This window comes from Chiloscyllium plagiosum, unplaced genomic scaffold (genome assembly GCF_037043375.1).
Source record: "Chiloscyllium plagiosum isolate Xiang-an unplaced genomic scaffold, Cpla_swu_hap1 HiC_scaffold_17, whole genome shotgun sequence".
Classification (NCBI taxonomy): domain Eukaryota; kingdom Metazoa; phylum Chordata; class Chondrichthyes; order Orectolobiformes; family Hemiscylliidae; genus Chiloscyllium; species Chiloscyllium plagiosum.
The window spans coordinates 72,485,075-72,501,211 of NW_028270155.1; the positions used below are offsets into that span (position 1 = coordinate 72,485,075).

General features: G+C 46.2%; 1 protein-coding gene across 3 annotated transcripts in view; it reads left to right on the forward strand.

The window, feature by feature from the left end:
• The window catches only part of LOC122558575 (RNA-binding Raly-like protein), a 1,039,906-nt gene that overhangs the window by 995,648 nt on the left and 28,121 nt on the right, over window positions 1–16,137 (forward strand). For all 3 annotated transcript variants that reach the window (XM_043707327.2, XM_043707325.2, XM_043707326.2), the window contains one exon: window positions 7,747–7,860. In XM_043707327.2, coding sequence (XP_043563262.2) covers window positions 7,747–7,860 — 114 coding nt within the window. The remainder of the gene's footprint in view (window positions 1–7,746; window positions 7,861–16,137) is intronic.

The window sequence follows — 16,137 nt, forward strand, 5'->3', positions numbered from 1 at the left end:
GTGTTACCATGTGACTTCCCACATCAATTGCAAAGAGAATAGACCTCCCCCAGCAACAGATGGTCAGACTAGTGACTCCGTAAAATAACATTTTCCTTATGTCCAACATTTGTATTTCTGGTGTGTGCTATTATTCTGTACTTTAACAATGTGAACCATATGAGGGAGCAATCCCAGCATTAACTCAAACAGACCCGCCGCAAAACTGCTGTGTCTATAGAACTCAGTTCAGGGGCTGGCCAATTCTACAGCAAGTTCTTGCATCCTGATTTCCCACAGCGTGTCCAGCATCAACAAGACGTTAGTTTGGAGTGCGATGGAACAGTCTCCATTTGCCTGATTGAGTGCAGCTCCAACAACACTCGAGAAATGTAACATTGTTAATTATGTACCATAGAGTCATAGAGGTATACAGCACGGAAACAGGTCCTTCGGCCCAACATGCCCATGCCACCCAGTTCTCACCATTAAACTAATCCCATTTGCCTCCGTTTTTTCCATATCCTGTCCAAGTACCTGTCTAAATCAAATATGCAGATGGAGGAAATTAATAAGGGTTTTAGTTGATGCAAATGGAAGGGCTTTCTTATGGCACAGAGTTAGTGCCCCCCATCTCTGAGTCAGAAGGTTTGGGTTCAAGTCCCACCTATCACAGAGGTGTATCATGGTTATAAGCTGTTCAGATGGGTAGATTGAAAATATAATAGAAAGAGTCTGTTGAAACTGTTGTGCACCTGAGTTAGAAAGTGGATGCTTGTAATGTTTTGCTCTGTAAGTATATCTTAGACTGATTTGAGATGGATTCCAGGATTGTCCATCAGCTACTGAAATAGAATAGACACCATCCAAGACAAAGAAGTCTACTTAATCGGCATCCCGTCCCTCCCCTTCAATATTCACTCCCTCCACAATCAAGCACAATGGGAGGAATGTCTACCATATAAAAGGTGCACTGCAGCAACTTGCCAAGACTTCTTCAAGTGTGAGACCTCTACTGCTGAGAAAAACAAGGGCAGCAAACCCATGGGAACAAATACTATTGTCTGTTGAAAACCTAAGCAACTTTGAGGTCTGGAATTACCTTGCAGGAGGGAGGAGACAGTGCCACAAAGGGCCAGCAGCCTCACCCAGCACAGAACTGGCCAAAACACCACCTGAAAGCTACTGGACCTGACCTGGGAAAAAAGAAATCCCAGTGTGCACAACAATTTCCACTCGTAGATAAACTAGAATCATCTCCCTTCATTGAATCTGAAAGCTGTGCACTAATGCACACCATTCTGCTTGGGTTTGACAATTTGAAAGTCGCCCCCTCCAACTCTCAATCATCCCTTCAACAGGCTTTGCTGAGCTGTTAGTTGGAGGCAAGAGAGTTTGAGACACCACCCCCAATTAAGTCTTATTTTGAAAAGGCCAGTGCGTTCTGAAGGTGGTGTGTTTTGGACAGGCACCCATTCCCAAGTGAAACTTCCACCTTCTGCTCCAGGCCACTGACCCTTGTCAGAACTCATTAACCCCCAGCTCCCCTTCAAGTCACACACCACCTCGCAAGCCTGGAACCTGCCGTTTGTTAGTAGTAGGAGAACACCTTCACCACACATAGAAACATCAGAGCAGGAGTAGGCAATTCGGCCCATTGAGTCTGCTGTGCCATTCAATATGATCATGGTTGGTCATCCAATTTAATATCCTGTTCCTGCTTACTCCCCATACTTTTTGATCCCTTTACCTCTACGGACTATATAATAGTACCCCTGTATCCGCAGGGGATAGTTCCACGGCCTACCTTGGAAACCTGAAAATGAGGACTGAAGCAAACCCATTCATTTCAATTGGGGAACGTACCTTCCCAGCAGCCTCCTGGTCCCTGGTTCCAGAACGTTCCCTTTTACATGTTCAGCACGGGGTAAACCGCGGGTAACTGAGACTGCAGAAAACGATTCCGGGGGTGGGGGGTCACTCTGTATGTGACTCCTTACTGAAAATATCCAATGTTTTGACCTGGACTGGTTTCTGTGGCAGAGAATTCCACACTCTCTACAGAATCCCGCAGCACTACAAATAGGTGTATTTATTTGCAGGAAAGTTGGGTTGGGCATTAAATGCTGGTTTTCCCAGAGACACTCAAAATGTGGTGAATAAATAAATGTAAAAAGTCTGTCAATACCAGGGTCATCAAGGTTGTCTTAGAGCCCACCCAGAATTAAACATTAATCTCCAAGACCCTGAAGTCACGAAATCTGAGAGAATCCTTTCTCGGGGCTGTTGAAGGGTAAAATTGCAAGTTTCGTTTAAGTTTCTTTAAACCCTTATATAAATATTGGAGAGACGGAGATAAAAGAAAGCGACCCCAGCGCTATGCTTAACCAGAATTGGCGATTTCCATCAGCCAGATGGTAAAGACTGTCCCACTGCTGAGGACATCACCAGTCAGAGTCATAAACAGACCCTTCAGTCCAACCAGTCCATGCTGACCATAATCTAGTCCCACCTGCCTATGCTTGGCCCATACCTCTCCAAACATTTCTTATTCATGCACTTATCCAAATGTCTTTTAAACACTGTAACTGTAACCACATCCACCACTTCCTCTGGAGTTTCATTCCCCAGGCACCAGCCTTTGTGTAAAATAGTTGCCCATCGTGCCTTTTTAAAATCTTTCTCCTCTCACCTAAAAAACATGCCCCTTAGTCTTCAAATCCTCCACCCCAAGGGTAAAGACACCTGCCATTCACCTTATCACCTCGTGATTTTATAAACCTCTGTAAGGTCACCCCTCACCCTCCTATGCTCCAGTGAAAAAAGTCCCAGCCTATCCAGCCTCTCGTTAAAACTCCAACCTTCCATTCCTGGCAACATCCTGGTGAATCTGTTCCGAACCCTCCAGTGATTGAGGAGAGCCAGTGGAATGGCTCCCTGGTATATCTCCCACTTCAGCATGAAAGTAAGCGTCAATCCTGCTTAAAATCTAGGCTTGTGTATGAACTCACATTCAGGTTAATAAATAAAATATTGGTTTATTTTATTCTTAAAAACTACAAAGATTTTTTTACGGATCTCTTTTTTTCAAAACAGCCGCAGGAGGTTTTATTTTAAATAAAGTACTGGCCCTTTAGACTTTACTGTTCGAGAAAGGTCAATCGCCGGTCTCAACCCTCAGTTCTCCCTACGGTGTCGTATCTTGTCCCGATTGGCTCGTTGGGTCTACTGATGGTTGGATCCATTTTCTAAGTGGACCACGCCTCTTGTTTCTGGCAAGTTTACTCAAATGAGATGAAAGGTCTAAAAAAAAATGGGAGAAGTTTGGAAATTTGACTGGAATTCTTCCCAATCTTGCATTGGGAATGTTCGTCTCTCCGACAGATGCCATTATTCTCTTGCCAAAATCACAACAGGAGATCAGGACCAAACTCAGGGACAGAGGTTGTAAATAATCGACACAAACAGAAAATCTTTGAAATACAGTCTGGGGTTTAGGTATCAGATTTGGAGCATCTCTGGTGTTTTGCCGTGCTGTATCTTCAGCCGTGAGATGCAGTGTGGACTGGCCACCTGTATTGGGTGCCGTTTTGGACCCTCCAGCACATCATCTGTGTTCTACTAATGTAATAAGAATGGGATGAAGCTGGTGTTCATGTTGCTGAGACTATTTGCGGCCTCACAAACCCCTTTTCGACTGAGAGAGGTTCAATTCTAAACTTTCCAGTGAACTTTTACCTCAAGCTGCTTTTTTTTTAAAAAAAATGCAATGTATTTTAAGGGTTATGAATTCTATTCTCTGGATGTTTGCCCGTTGAAAGCTGGCTGAGCAGCATTCAAGAGAAGAAACAAATCCCATCTGTTTAGTTTGAAGGCCAGTTCTCAGTGTTTTACCAGACTGGTCTGGACACCCAGTGTCCTGCCAACTTGAATTAAACCACTCGAGCACACCATTAATTGGACTTAAAGGAAACCTCCAGGCTATACAAAACAGATGACAGTTGTAAAGGAAATAGCCAATATACTGAACAGTTCTCTCCTTTAAAAAGTGCTTGGTGTACTGCTGCTTGTACTCACATGAAGGACAGTCCCCTGGGTGAAGTTTCAAAGGTCTGGCAATGTTAGTGAGGCTGTACCAGTGCAAGAGGAGCTCTCTCTCTCTCTGCTTTACAATCTGGGCAATGTGAGGCCAGCTCTCAATGACTAAAAGCAATACTCGGTGATGTACAGGTCTGCTGATAGTGAATTGATTTCCAGTCTGCTCCAGGTTAAGCAATCTCTGTTGGGCAGCAGCTGGAGTGCTCCAATTGGCCACAACAGCTGAGGTCCTTCAATTGGCTGCAGCAGCTGGGGTGCTGTAATTGGCTGCACAGCTGGGGTGATCCAATTAGCTGCACAGCTGGAGTGCTCCAATTGGCCACAACAGCTGAGGTCCTTCAATTGGCTGCAGCAGCTGGGGTGCTGTAATTGGCTGCACAGCTGGGGTGATCCAATTGGCTGCACAGCTGGGGTGATCCAATTGGCTGCACAGCTGGGGTGATCCAATTGGCCACAACAGCTGAGGTCCTTCAATTGGCTGCAGCAGCTGGGGTGCTGTAATTGGCTGCACAGCTGGGGTGATCCAATTGGTTGCAGCAGCTGGGGTACTCCAATTGGCTGCATAGCTGGGGTGCTCCAATTGGTTGCAGCAGCTGGGGTACTCCAATTGGCTGCACAGCTGGGGTACTCCAATTGGCTGCACAGCTGGGGTGCTGTAATTGGCTGCACAGCTGGGGTGATCCAATTGGCTGCACAGCTGGGGTGATCCAATTGGCTGCAGCAGCTGGGGTACTCCAATTGGCTGCATAGCTGGGGTGCTCCAATTGGCTGCATAGCTGGGGTGATCCAATTGGCTGCAGCAGCTGGGGTACTCCAATTGGCTGCAGCAGCTGGGGTACTCCAATTGGCTGCATAGCTGGGGTGCTCCAATTGGTTGCAGCAGCTGGGGTGCTCCAATTGGTTGCAGCAGCTGGGGTACTCCAATTGGCTGCACAGCTGGGGTACTCCAATTGGCTGCACAGCTGGAGTGCTGTAATTGGCTGCACAGCTGGGGTGATCCAATTGGCTGCACAGCTGGGGTGATCCAATTGGCTGCACAGCTGGGGTACTCCAATTGGTTGCAGCAGCTGGGGTGCTCCAATTGGCTGCAGCAGCTGGGGTACTCCAATTGGCTGCAGCAGCTGGGGTGCTCCAATTGGCTGCAGCAGCTGGGGTACTCCAATTGGTTGCAGCAGCTGGGGTGCTCCAATTGGCTGCATAGCTGGGGTACTCCAATTGGCTGCACAGCTGGGGTACTCCAATTGGCTGCACAGCTGGGGTGCTCCAATTGGCTGCACAGCTGGGGTACTCCAATTGGCTGCACAGCTGGCGTGCTCCAATTGGCTGCACAGCTGGGGTACTCCAATTGGCTGCACAGCTGGGGTACTCCAAGTGGCTGCACAGCTGGCGTGCTCCAAGTGGCTGCACAGCTGGCGTGCTCCAATTGGCTGCAGCAGCTGGGGTACTCCAATTGGCTGCATAGCTGGGGTGCTCCAATTGGTTGCAGCAGCTGGGGTACTCCAATTGGTTGCAGCAGCTGGGGTGCTCCAATTGGCTGCAGCAGCTGGGGTGCTCCAATTGGCTGCAGCATCTAGGGTTCTCTAATTGGACACAGCATCTGGGGTGATCCAATTGGCTGCACAGTTGGGGTGATCCAATTGGCTGCAGCATCTGAGGTATTCCAAATGGCTGGAACACCTCTATACAAGGGAAAGAGAACTCCTGTGAGATCACTACCCTTTGTGTGAACAAGGACAGCAGCAAGTACATTTGTCATGAATGCCTCCCATGTTTGAAAACTCACCAGCACTCATCCCCTGCTTGGATTCAGAGCAGATCCAGATCAAAACTGTACATTCAGGAGGCGCTGTGAGCCATCAGCAGCAGAAATATTTTCCACCGCCATCTGTAACATCATGAACCAGCATATTCCCCACTCTACCATTACCGTCAAGCCAGAAGATTAACTGTGGCTCAATGAAGAGTGCAGAGGGCATGCCAGGAGCAGCACCAGGCACATTTAAAAGCGGGATGCAAACACGCTGAAGCAGGAATTAGATGGACTTATTTTTAATATTTCATAGGATCACTGGTTAGGTCAGCATTTACAGCCCACCTGTAATTGTTCTGGTCTTGCCACTGATGGTCACATCCCAAGAGTGACTATAAAAGTGAAATCTTGGCGAGTGCCAAGGAACACAAAGATTCGCTCCAGTAAAGAGTTCGGGGTTTCCAGAGGAGAACACGGATTTGCTGCTGCCTGTGTTGTTAACTAATGCCAAAACTGCAATAGCTGCGGTCCTTCAGTTGGCCGCAGCAGCTGAGGTATTCCAGATGGCCGCAACACCTCTGTACAAGGGAAGGAGAACATAAGAGAACTGTCCCCACCTGTGCTTTGGTCAGTATTTTTGTGGTTTAGCTGCTAAACCATTGATTGTTGCCTTGGATAGATACTAAGCCTTCTACCTGGGATTATTGATAGTAATTCGCTGGGGAGTTGCTTACACACCACTTGAGCCCTGTATTGGGGGGACAGCTGAGGAGAGGAGTCTGTCTTGTTGTCATTTCCCTCCAGACAAGTAAAACCTTCTTACGGTTAGGCACGGAGCGATTTGCATCTCAACCATGGGTTAAAAATAATCGGGAATAGTATGCAATTCCTTCCCAGGTTTTCAAGAGATCTGCATCTCTCCCCTTCCCCGCCCCACCCCGAATGCACTTGCATAACGCTCTGCCAAATTGAATTGGACTGGCTTGTAAACCAATGAAATCAAGTTTTTCCTTTCAAAGTCAATGCCATTATTAATCTTCCAAACATGCCTGGAGGAATTATTTGACATCCTGTCTAGCTATCTTGGTACGATTCTGATTTAGTCACAAAATGTTACCACCTAATACAGCTGGTCAAGTAGCTGATGAGGAATGTGTTGTGACCATGCTCCTTACAAAAGGCATCCAATAAATATTTAATTCTGTCTGATTAATGACTCTTTGCACAATGGTGGGCATTATTTGCCTCTTCCTCTCTGTCCTAATTCTTAAAACAAATTAAATATTGATAAGGCATTAAGCAAGTGTGTGAAATTTCTATGGAAGTTGTCCTTCTGGTTATGCACTAGTGCTCTTAGATATGTACTTGTCCCTCATGGATGTGGCTTTCTGCTCAGCGTCTGCTTGCAGTTAGAGAATTTGAGATTCTGACTGTCCGATACTGTGAGCCACAACCACAGTGATACCAGTTTTAAGCTGTCGTTACAGTCTTCCCTTATGTTGCATCTCACTGTTGCAGTAAGGACATGTTATGTTGATACCGGGTAAATTGTGGAAATCCTTAATTGTCTCAACGTTGCCTGGGATTTTGATTTTTTTTTATGATGTGGGCACCATTGGCCGGACTAACATTTATTGCCCATCCTTAATTGCCCTTGAGAAGGTGACGGTGAGCTGCCTTCTCAGTCCGTTGAGTGTAAGTAGATTCATAACCTATAGCCAAGGCTGATGTCAGCTGAAAGAACAGAGAAAATTTACAGCCTAGGAACAGGCCCTTCGGCCCTCCAAGCCTGAGCCAATCAAATCCACTCTCTCAACCAAAGATGACTAAGTGTCTTTATTTAACTCTGTTTTGTAGGAAAGAGAAGTCACTGCGTTGCTGAGAGGGTATTTAGCTGTTTTATTTGTTTGATTTTCCAGTGAAAGCTGATGACCTGCAGACAATAAAGAAAGAGCTCACCCAGATAAAGTATCGCATTGACAGTTTGCTGGACAGTCTGGACAGGATGGAGAAGCAACGCAAAGCTTCACCGGGTGAGTGAGAGGATGGATACAATCGGCTAGAATTGCTGGACTAAACCAAACACAGACAATGCTGGAGAAACTCAGCAGGTCTGGCAGCGCAGAATCCCTGCAGTGGGGGAGCAGGTCATTCAGCCCACTGACCCTCCAAGGAGCATCCCACCCAGACCCACCCCTGTAACCCTGCATTTCCCATGGCTAGTACACCTAACCTACACATCCCTGGACACTATAGGGTGATTTAGCATGGCCAATCCACCTACCTGTCCATCCCTAGACACTACAGGGTGATTTAGCATGGCCAATCCACCTACCTGTCCATCCCTAGACACTACAGGGTGATTTAGCATGGCCAATCCACCTACCTGCCCATCCCTGGACACTACAGGGTGACTTAGCATGGCCAATCCACCTACCTGCCCATCCCTAGACACTACAGGGTGACTTAGCATGGCCAATCCACCTACCTGCCCATCCCTGGACACTACAGGGTGATTTAGCATGGCCAATCCACCTACCTGCCCATCCCTGGACACTACAGGGTGATTTAGCATGGCCAATCCACCTACCTGCCCATCCCTGGACACTACAGGGTGATTTAGCATGGCCAATCCATCTACCTGCCCATCCCTGGACACTACAGGGTGACTTAGCATGGCCAATCCACCTACCTGCACATCTTTGGAGGAAATCGGAAAATGGGGAAAACATGCAAACTCTGCACAGACAGTCACCCAAGGCTGGAATTGAACCTGGGGTGTCATGAGGCAGCAATGCTAAACACTGAGCCATTATGCCAATCTGTGGAGAGTGAAACAGAGCTAATATTTTGAGTCCGATATGGTTTCTTCAGAACCTAAACCCAATCCTTCTGAAGAAATCATATGAGATTTGAAATGTTAACTCTCTTTCCCTCTCCACAGAGTCTGCCAAACCTGCTGAGTTTCTCCAGCATTGTCTGTGTTTGTTTCAGATTTCTAGCATTCACAGTACTTGGCCTTTATTTTCATCGTTGGAACAGATTTCTCATGAATATTGAGCTTGGAGAGGATGTTCAGTATGGGTATGGGAAGACTTAATGTAGGTGCCTAGTCTTGGATAGAATGATTGGATAGAAGCTTTGCTCTATGGTGTATCACCCCAACTTCAATCTTTAATTGACATGAAAAATTTCTCTACTATTCCCCCTGTCCGTGAAAAATGACCCTGAGCTTCCAGTAGCCTGCCACTTCAACACACCACAGTGTTCCCATGCTAACATTTCTGTCTCAGGCTTGTTGCAGTTCTCCAATGAGCCTCAGTGCAAGCTCAACGAACAACATCTCATTTACCACTACAGTTCTAAGACTCAACTTTGAGTTCAATAACGTTAGAGCCAGATTCCATCTTTCCATGTCTTTTAACCTACCCCATAGTCAGTCCCGTTGCTTTTATCATAACCAACCATTCCCATGCACTCCCCGGCCCATTATGACCACATTCAGTATAGCTCACCTGTTTTCTCCTATTCCTAGTTATTAATTATTCACTTATCCAGCTCTCCTTCTGCCTTAGCCTGCTAGCCATAATCTCCTTGTTAACCTATCTCTTTCATATCTCTGTCCCTCTGTGAGTTCCATATCCACCTATTTGTTCACCTCTCCCCATCCCCTCCCCCATGAAATTCGGTTTCAGCATAAATACTACCTTCTCCTAACTGCAGTCAGTTGTGATGAAAAGTTGCTGGACTCAGAACATTAACTTTGCTTTCTTCCCACGGACACTGCCAGACCTGCTGAGTTTCTCCGGCAACTTGTATTTTTGTCCCGAGCATTTATAAGTTTATCCCCCACTCTTTGATAATGCAGAACTTGAATCTTGATGGAGAAGGAGACATGTTGCTGAGACTTTTCGTCTCTTATTCAGGACAAATACCAAATTTCCACTGATCACAACAGTTTTTACGACAGGGTTTTACTAGAGGATGCCGATTAGAACATAGAACATTACAGCGCAGTACAGGCCCTTCAGCCCTCGATGTTGCGCCGACCTGTCATACCAATCTGAAGCCCATCTAACCTACACTATTCCATGTACGTCCATATGCTTGTCCAATGACAACTTAAATGTACTTAAAGTTGGCGTATCTACTACCATTGCAGGCAAAGCATTCCATACCCTTACTACTCTCTGAGTAAAGAAACTACCTCTGACATCTGTCCTATATCTATCACCCCTCAGTTTGAAGCTATGTCCCCTCATGCTCGCCGTCACCATACTTGGAAAAAGGCTCTCTCTGTCCACCCTACCTAACCCTCTGATTATCTTATATGTCTCTATTAAGTCACCTCTCAACCTTCTTCACTCTAATGAAAACAGCCTCCATACCAGGCAACCTTCTAGTAAATGTCCTCTGAACCCTTTCCAAAGCTTCCACATCCTTCTTATAATGCGGTGACCAGAACTGTACACAATACTCCAAGTGCGGCAGCACCAGAGTTTTGTACAGCTGTAGCATAACCTCATGTTTCCAGAACTCGATCCCTCTATTAATAAAAGCTAAAACACTCTATGCCTTCTTAACAACCCTGTCAACCTGGTGGCAACTTTCAAGGATCTGTGTACATGGACACAGATCTCTCTGCTCATCTACACTACCAAGAATCTTACCATTAGCCCAGTACTTTGCATTCCTGTTACTTCGACCAAAGTGAATCACCTCACACTTGTCCGCATTAAACTCCATTTGCCACCTCTCAGCCCAGCTCTGCAGCTTATCTCTGTCTCTCTGCAACCTACAACATCCTTCGTCACTGTACACAACTCCACCGATCTTAGTGTCGTCTGCAAATTTACTAACCCACCCTTCTACGCCCTCATCCAGGTCATTTATAAAAATGACGAACAGCAGTGGACCCAACACCGACCCTTGCAGTACACCACTGGTAACTGGACTCCAGGATGAACATTTCCCATCAACCATCACCCTCTGTCTTCTTTCAGCAAGCCAATGTCTGATCCAAACTGCTATATCTCCCACAATCCCATTCTTCCACATTTTGTACAGTAGCCTACTGTGGGAAATCTTATCGAACACCTTGCTGAAATCCACCACATCAACCAATGGGTTTACTCTCATCTACCTGTTTGGTCACCTTCTCAAAGAACTCAATAAGGTTTGTGAGGCACGACCTACCCTTCACAAAACCGTGCTGACTATCCCTAATCAAATTATTCTTTTCTAGATGTTTATAAATCCTATCTCTTATAACCTTTTCCAACACTTTCCCAACAACTGAAGTAAGGCTCACAGGTCTATAATTACCAGGGTTGTCTCTACTCCCCTTCTTGAACAGGGGAACCACATTTGCTATCCTCCAGTCTTCTGGCACTATTCCTGTAGACAATGACGATTTAAAGTTCAATGCCAAAGGCTCGGCAATCTCCTCCCTGGCTTCCCAGAGGATCCTAGGGTAAATCCCATCTGGCCCAGGGGACTTATCTATTTTCACACTCTGCAGGATTTCCAATACCTCTTCCTTGTGAACCTCAATCCCACCCCTAGTCTAGTAGCCTGTATCTCAGTATTCTCCTCAACAACATTGTCGTTTTCTAGAGTGAATACTGTCGAAAAATATTCATTTAGTGCTTCCCCTATCTCCTCTGACTCCACACACAACTTCCCACTACTATCCTTGATTGGCCCTAATTTTACTCTCGTCATTCCTTTATTCCTTAAATACCTATAGAAAGCCTTAGGGTTTACCCTGATCCTATTTGCCAACAACTTCTCATGTCTCCTCCTGGCTCTTCTGAGCTCTCTCTTTAGGTCTTTCCTGGCTACCTTGTAACCCTCAAGTGCCCTAACTGAGCCTTCACATCTCATCCAAACATAAGCCGCCTTCTTCCTCTTGACCAGAGATTCCACTTCCTTCGTAAACCACGGCTCCCACGCTCTACAGCTTCCTCCCTGCCTGACAGGTATATACTTATCTAGGACACACAGGAGCTTTTCCTTGAATAAGCTCCACATTTCTAATGTGCCCATCCCCTGCAGTTTCCTTCCCCATCCTATGCTGATTAGTTGGAAATGCAACTCTGATTGGCCAGGATATATATAGCTGTAGAGAAACTAACATGAAATGGAGATGTTTAGGCCTGAAAGTCAGCTACGTACCTGACCGTTCAGCAATCTTAACATATTGCAGGGTTTGAGCTACAGGGAGAGGAGGAATAGGCTGGGGCTGTTTTCCCTGGAGCATCAGAGGGGTAACCTTATCGAGGTTTATAAAATCATGAGGGGCATGGATGGAGTAAATAACCAAGGTTTTTTCCCTGGGGTGGGGGAGTCCAAAACTAGAGGGCATAGGTTTAGGATGAGAGGGGGAAGATATAAGAGACCCAATGGGCAACTTTTTCACACAGAGGGTAGTACGGGTATAAAATGAGCTGCCAGAGGAAGTGGTAGAGTCTGGCACAATTACAGCATTTAAAAGGCATTTGGATGGGTATATGAATAGGAAGGGTTTAGAGGGATATGGGCCAAGTGCTGGAAATAGGACTGGATTAATATAAGATATCTGGTCGACATGGACGGGTTGGACCGAAGGGTCTGTTTCCGTGCTGTACATCTCTACGACTCTATAACTCTATATTCTTCGTAAGACACAGGCAGTCTTTGATCTTCTATCTGCTGGTATTGTTTTCTTTAATCCCATTTGTTTAACTCTCTGATCTGTGTCTCTGTCCCGTTAGATATTCCAAATACTCCCTGGGATATCCTTTGAAAGGAAATCCCAGTCTGTACACTGTGTTCTCTTCCCTCCCCTTGTGAAGGCCTTCGGCCTGCTTTTCATGCTGCTTTATAATCTTCTTGTTCAGTTAGCTAGATTTTGCTATATCCAATTCTTCTAAGACATCTATACTCTATTTCTTTGTCCTGATGTTTGAGATACATTCCACTTGTTTGACTTCCTATATTTCAGTGTGGTGCCTGCCATTTCTGAAAATCTGCTGCAGTACTACCAAATGATTTTTGATCTTAACTTTGACACCAATATCAAATCTAACCATGAAATGGTTGCAAGATCTCGACATAACTACAGGTTATAGAGTCCCTATACTGTAAATAGCCTGGGAGCAGGCTATTTGGCCCATCAAGTCCGCACTGACCATCCCACCTTTTCCTGGTAACCCTGCATTTCCCATAGCTAGTCCACCTAGCCTGCACAGCCTCGAATACCATGGGCAATATGGCTGGGCCAATCCACCAAACCTGCGGACTGTGGGAGGAAACCCATGTAGACACGGGGAGAACGTGTACACTCCATGCAGAGTCTGGATCAGTGGTGCTGGAAGAGCACAGCAGTTCAGGCAGCATCCGAGGAGCTTCGAAATCGACGTTTCGGGCAAAAGCCCTTCGAAGCTCCTCGGATGCTGCCTGAACTGCTGTGCTCTTCCAGCACCACTCATCCAGAATCTGCAGTCATTGTTTTTACTCCACACAGATTGTCACCCGAGGCTGGAATCGAACCCGGGTTCCTGGCGCTGTGAGGCAGCAGTGTTAACCGCTGAGCCACCATTCGGCTAGGTCAAACCTATCATAACTTCCACCTCAGCCGTAGCCCTTGGTGAATTTGTTTAAATTTCACCTTTCTTCTCATGTCGGTGCATCTCTCTGTCTTCTGGCTGCTGTGATGTTGACATGACTTCCAACTGTCCTGTGTGCCTGTTGTGGCACATTCTCCCAGGCAGGTTTGCCCATGTGAGATTAGATTATATTAGATTACTTACAATGTGGAAACAGGCCCTTCGGCCCAACAAGTCCACACCAACCCGCCGAAGCGCACCCACCCAGACCCATTCCCCTACATTTACCCCTGCACCTAACACTACGGGCAATTTAGCATGGCCAATTCACCTGACCTGCACATTTTTGGACTGTGGGAGGAAACCGGAGCACCCGGACGAAACCCACGCAGACACGGGGAGAACGTGCAAACTCCACACAGTCAGTCGCCTGAGGCGGGAATTGAACCCGGGTCTCTGGCGCTGTGAGGCAGCAGTGCTAACCACTGTGCCACCGTGCCGCCCACACTGGCAGACCCGTTTTACCACGGCATTTCACTGTCAGCAGTGAGAAAACTTTCATCTCTTCACCTTAACCTGAGCTCCCAGAATCTTTCGAATATTCACAACCATCAACTGTAATTCACAGATAATTGAAGATAATGTGAATAAATAAGGTAACGAGTTTAATTCCATCATTTTCATTAACACCCATTATACTCAAATGCTAATCTTTTAATTCTTATCTGTGGCTCCAATTATTTGTTTTCTCATTTAAAGACTGTGTGTAGTGAAGCGCATGTTATTTTCAAAAGTCAGAATATCTCTCCATTTAAGGCATCGGGTTTATTTACTTGTAAAACTTCCAATGGAAATAAAATCACACTCGGAAGGCTAGTGCTGCCAATCCCTCATCTCAAATTGCTTCTCATGCAACCCAGTGTGAACACAATCCAATGCGAACGCTATCCAAAATTCTCTGCACAGATATATCCCGAGTTAGAAAGACAGATATCGTAATTCTACTCCTGGTTGTGTTCAGAGTTGTAAAGGACAGGGGTGACAGTTCCTGGGAGTTACAGTTGCTTTGAAATCTGTTGCACTAAATACATGTTTGACAGTTCTATTTACTCAGAGCCGTGTTACAAATACTGGCCATTGGGACTGCCAGTCATTTTCCGTAATTTCTCATTGATCTCCAGTTTGATGTGATCCCAATGAATCGGCACACTTTTGAATTGCGAACGTCATCTACTAATTGCCGAAAGGTATTGACAGTTCTCAGGAACAGAAGGAACACTTTGTTTTCCCTGACAGAAACCAAGTGCTGACCTTCTATTCTGTCACTGGTCCCTATTGTGTTGTCATTATTGTTGGGAGTGTTGCCTGAGTCCTAACCTGCACCAGTTTCCATTCCCCCATCACTCCTGGCCTCGTTTGCTCCTTCATGGGGCGTGGTTTTCATTGGAAAGGCCAGCATTTGTTGCCCATTCCAAGTTGCCCTTGAACTGAACGGCTTGTTTGACCATTTCAAAGGGCATCTCAGAGTCAACAACATTCCTGTGGACCTGGAGTCACGTGTAGACCAGATCAGGGTTGGTACTGGCCCTAAAGGACATTAGTGAACCAGATGGGTTTTCACAGTAGTTGTTGATCATTTCATAATCACCATAACTGAGAGGAGTATTCAATTCCACAATTGAATTTCAATTCCAGCTGCTGCTGTGGTGGGATTTGTACCCGTGTCTCCCCTCGCATTGTTGGCTGACATTGGTTCACAGTCCCTTGACTTGGCCAATTTAAAACCATCATCTTTCCCGACCTCTGCAACGTCCACTAGCTCTACAATCTTCCTGATCTCGGCATTCCTCCAACTCCGGCCTCTTGGCCCCACACTCTGTCCCATTAATAGAGAAGTCACCTGACATCGTCCCAACAGGTTTATTTGAAATCACAAGTCACTTCACCTGACAAAGGAGCAGCGCTCCGAATGCTTGTGATTTCAAGTTGGACTATAACCTGGCGTTGTGTGACTTCTAACTAAGTCCACCCCAGTCCAACACCGGCACTTCCACGTCAATAATAATAAAGCCATACCTTCTGCCACACAGTTCCCTTTGGTCTGCCTCTTTGATCTCTCTGAATCTATCTGCTCTGCTCATCAGTGTCTTTAAAATGCAGCACGTGCACCAAACATTTTTAACACCCCCCCCCCCGCCCCAACTTTCGCCCAGCATATATGCGATGTGGTGTTCTTTCTTGTGTGGAGGAGGGTGAGATCAAGCTTAGGTGAGACGCTCTTTGTGACATCGGCCTGCTGACACTCTGTGCCTCAGGTTAGAGTGGAAAGGACAGCCTGTCGACTTGCAAGCATTGGCGGGAGTTTGTGGAAACAGCGAACGCTTGGATGGGAAGGAGACGAGCAGAGAGAACCAGGAGAGGAAATAAAAACTGCACTTCATTAGATCTGAGTCATAAGTAATTGACACATTAGACACAACAGATTGGAAATTGAGTGTCGTTTGTGAGCTATTTGCGCTGGAAATGAAAAGTTCCTGCCTGCAGCAAATACCAGCGTGTGCTCCACATTCAAATTAATTTCAGCAAACGAGCGCTGTATGAAGCAGGGAGACTAAAGGCAGTGTTTGGGGGGTGGGGGGCATGGGTGTTGTCATGGATTAATAATCCGTCGTCTAATGTTTGCACTTAAGTGCTGCCACTTACAACCTCAGGACAAACTGA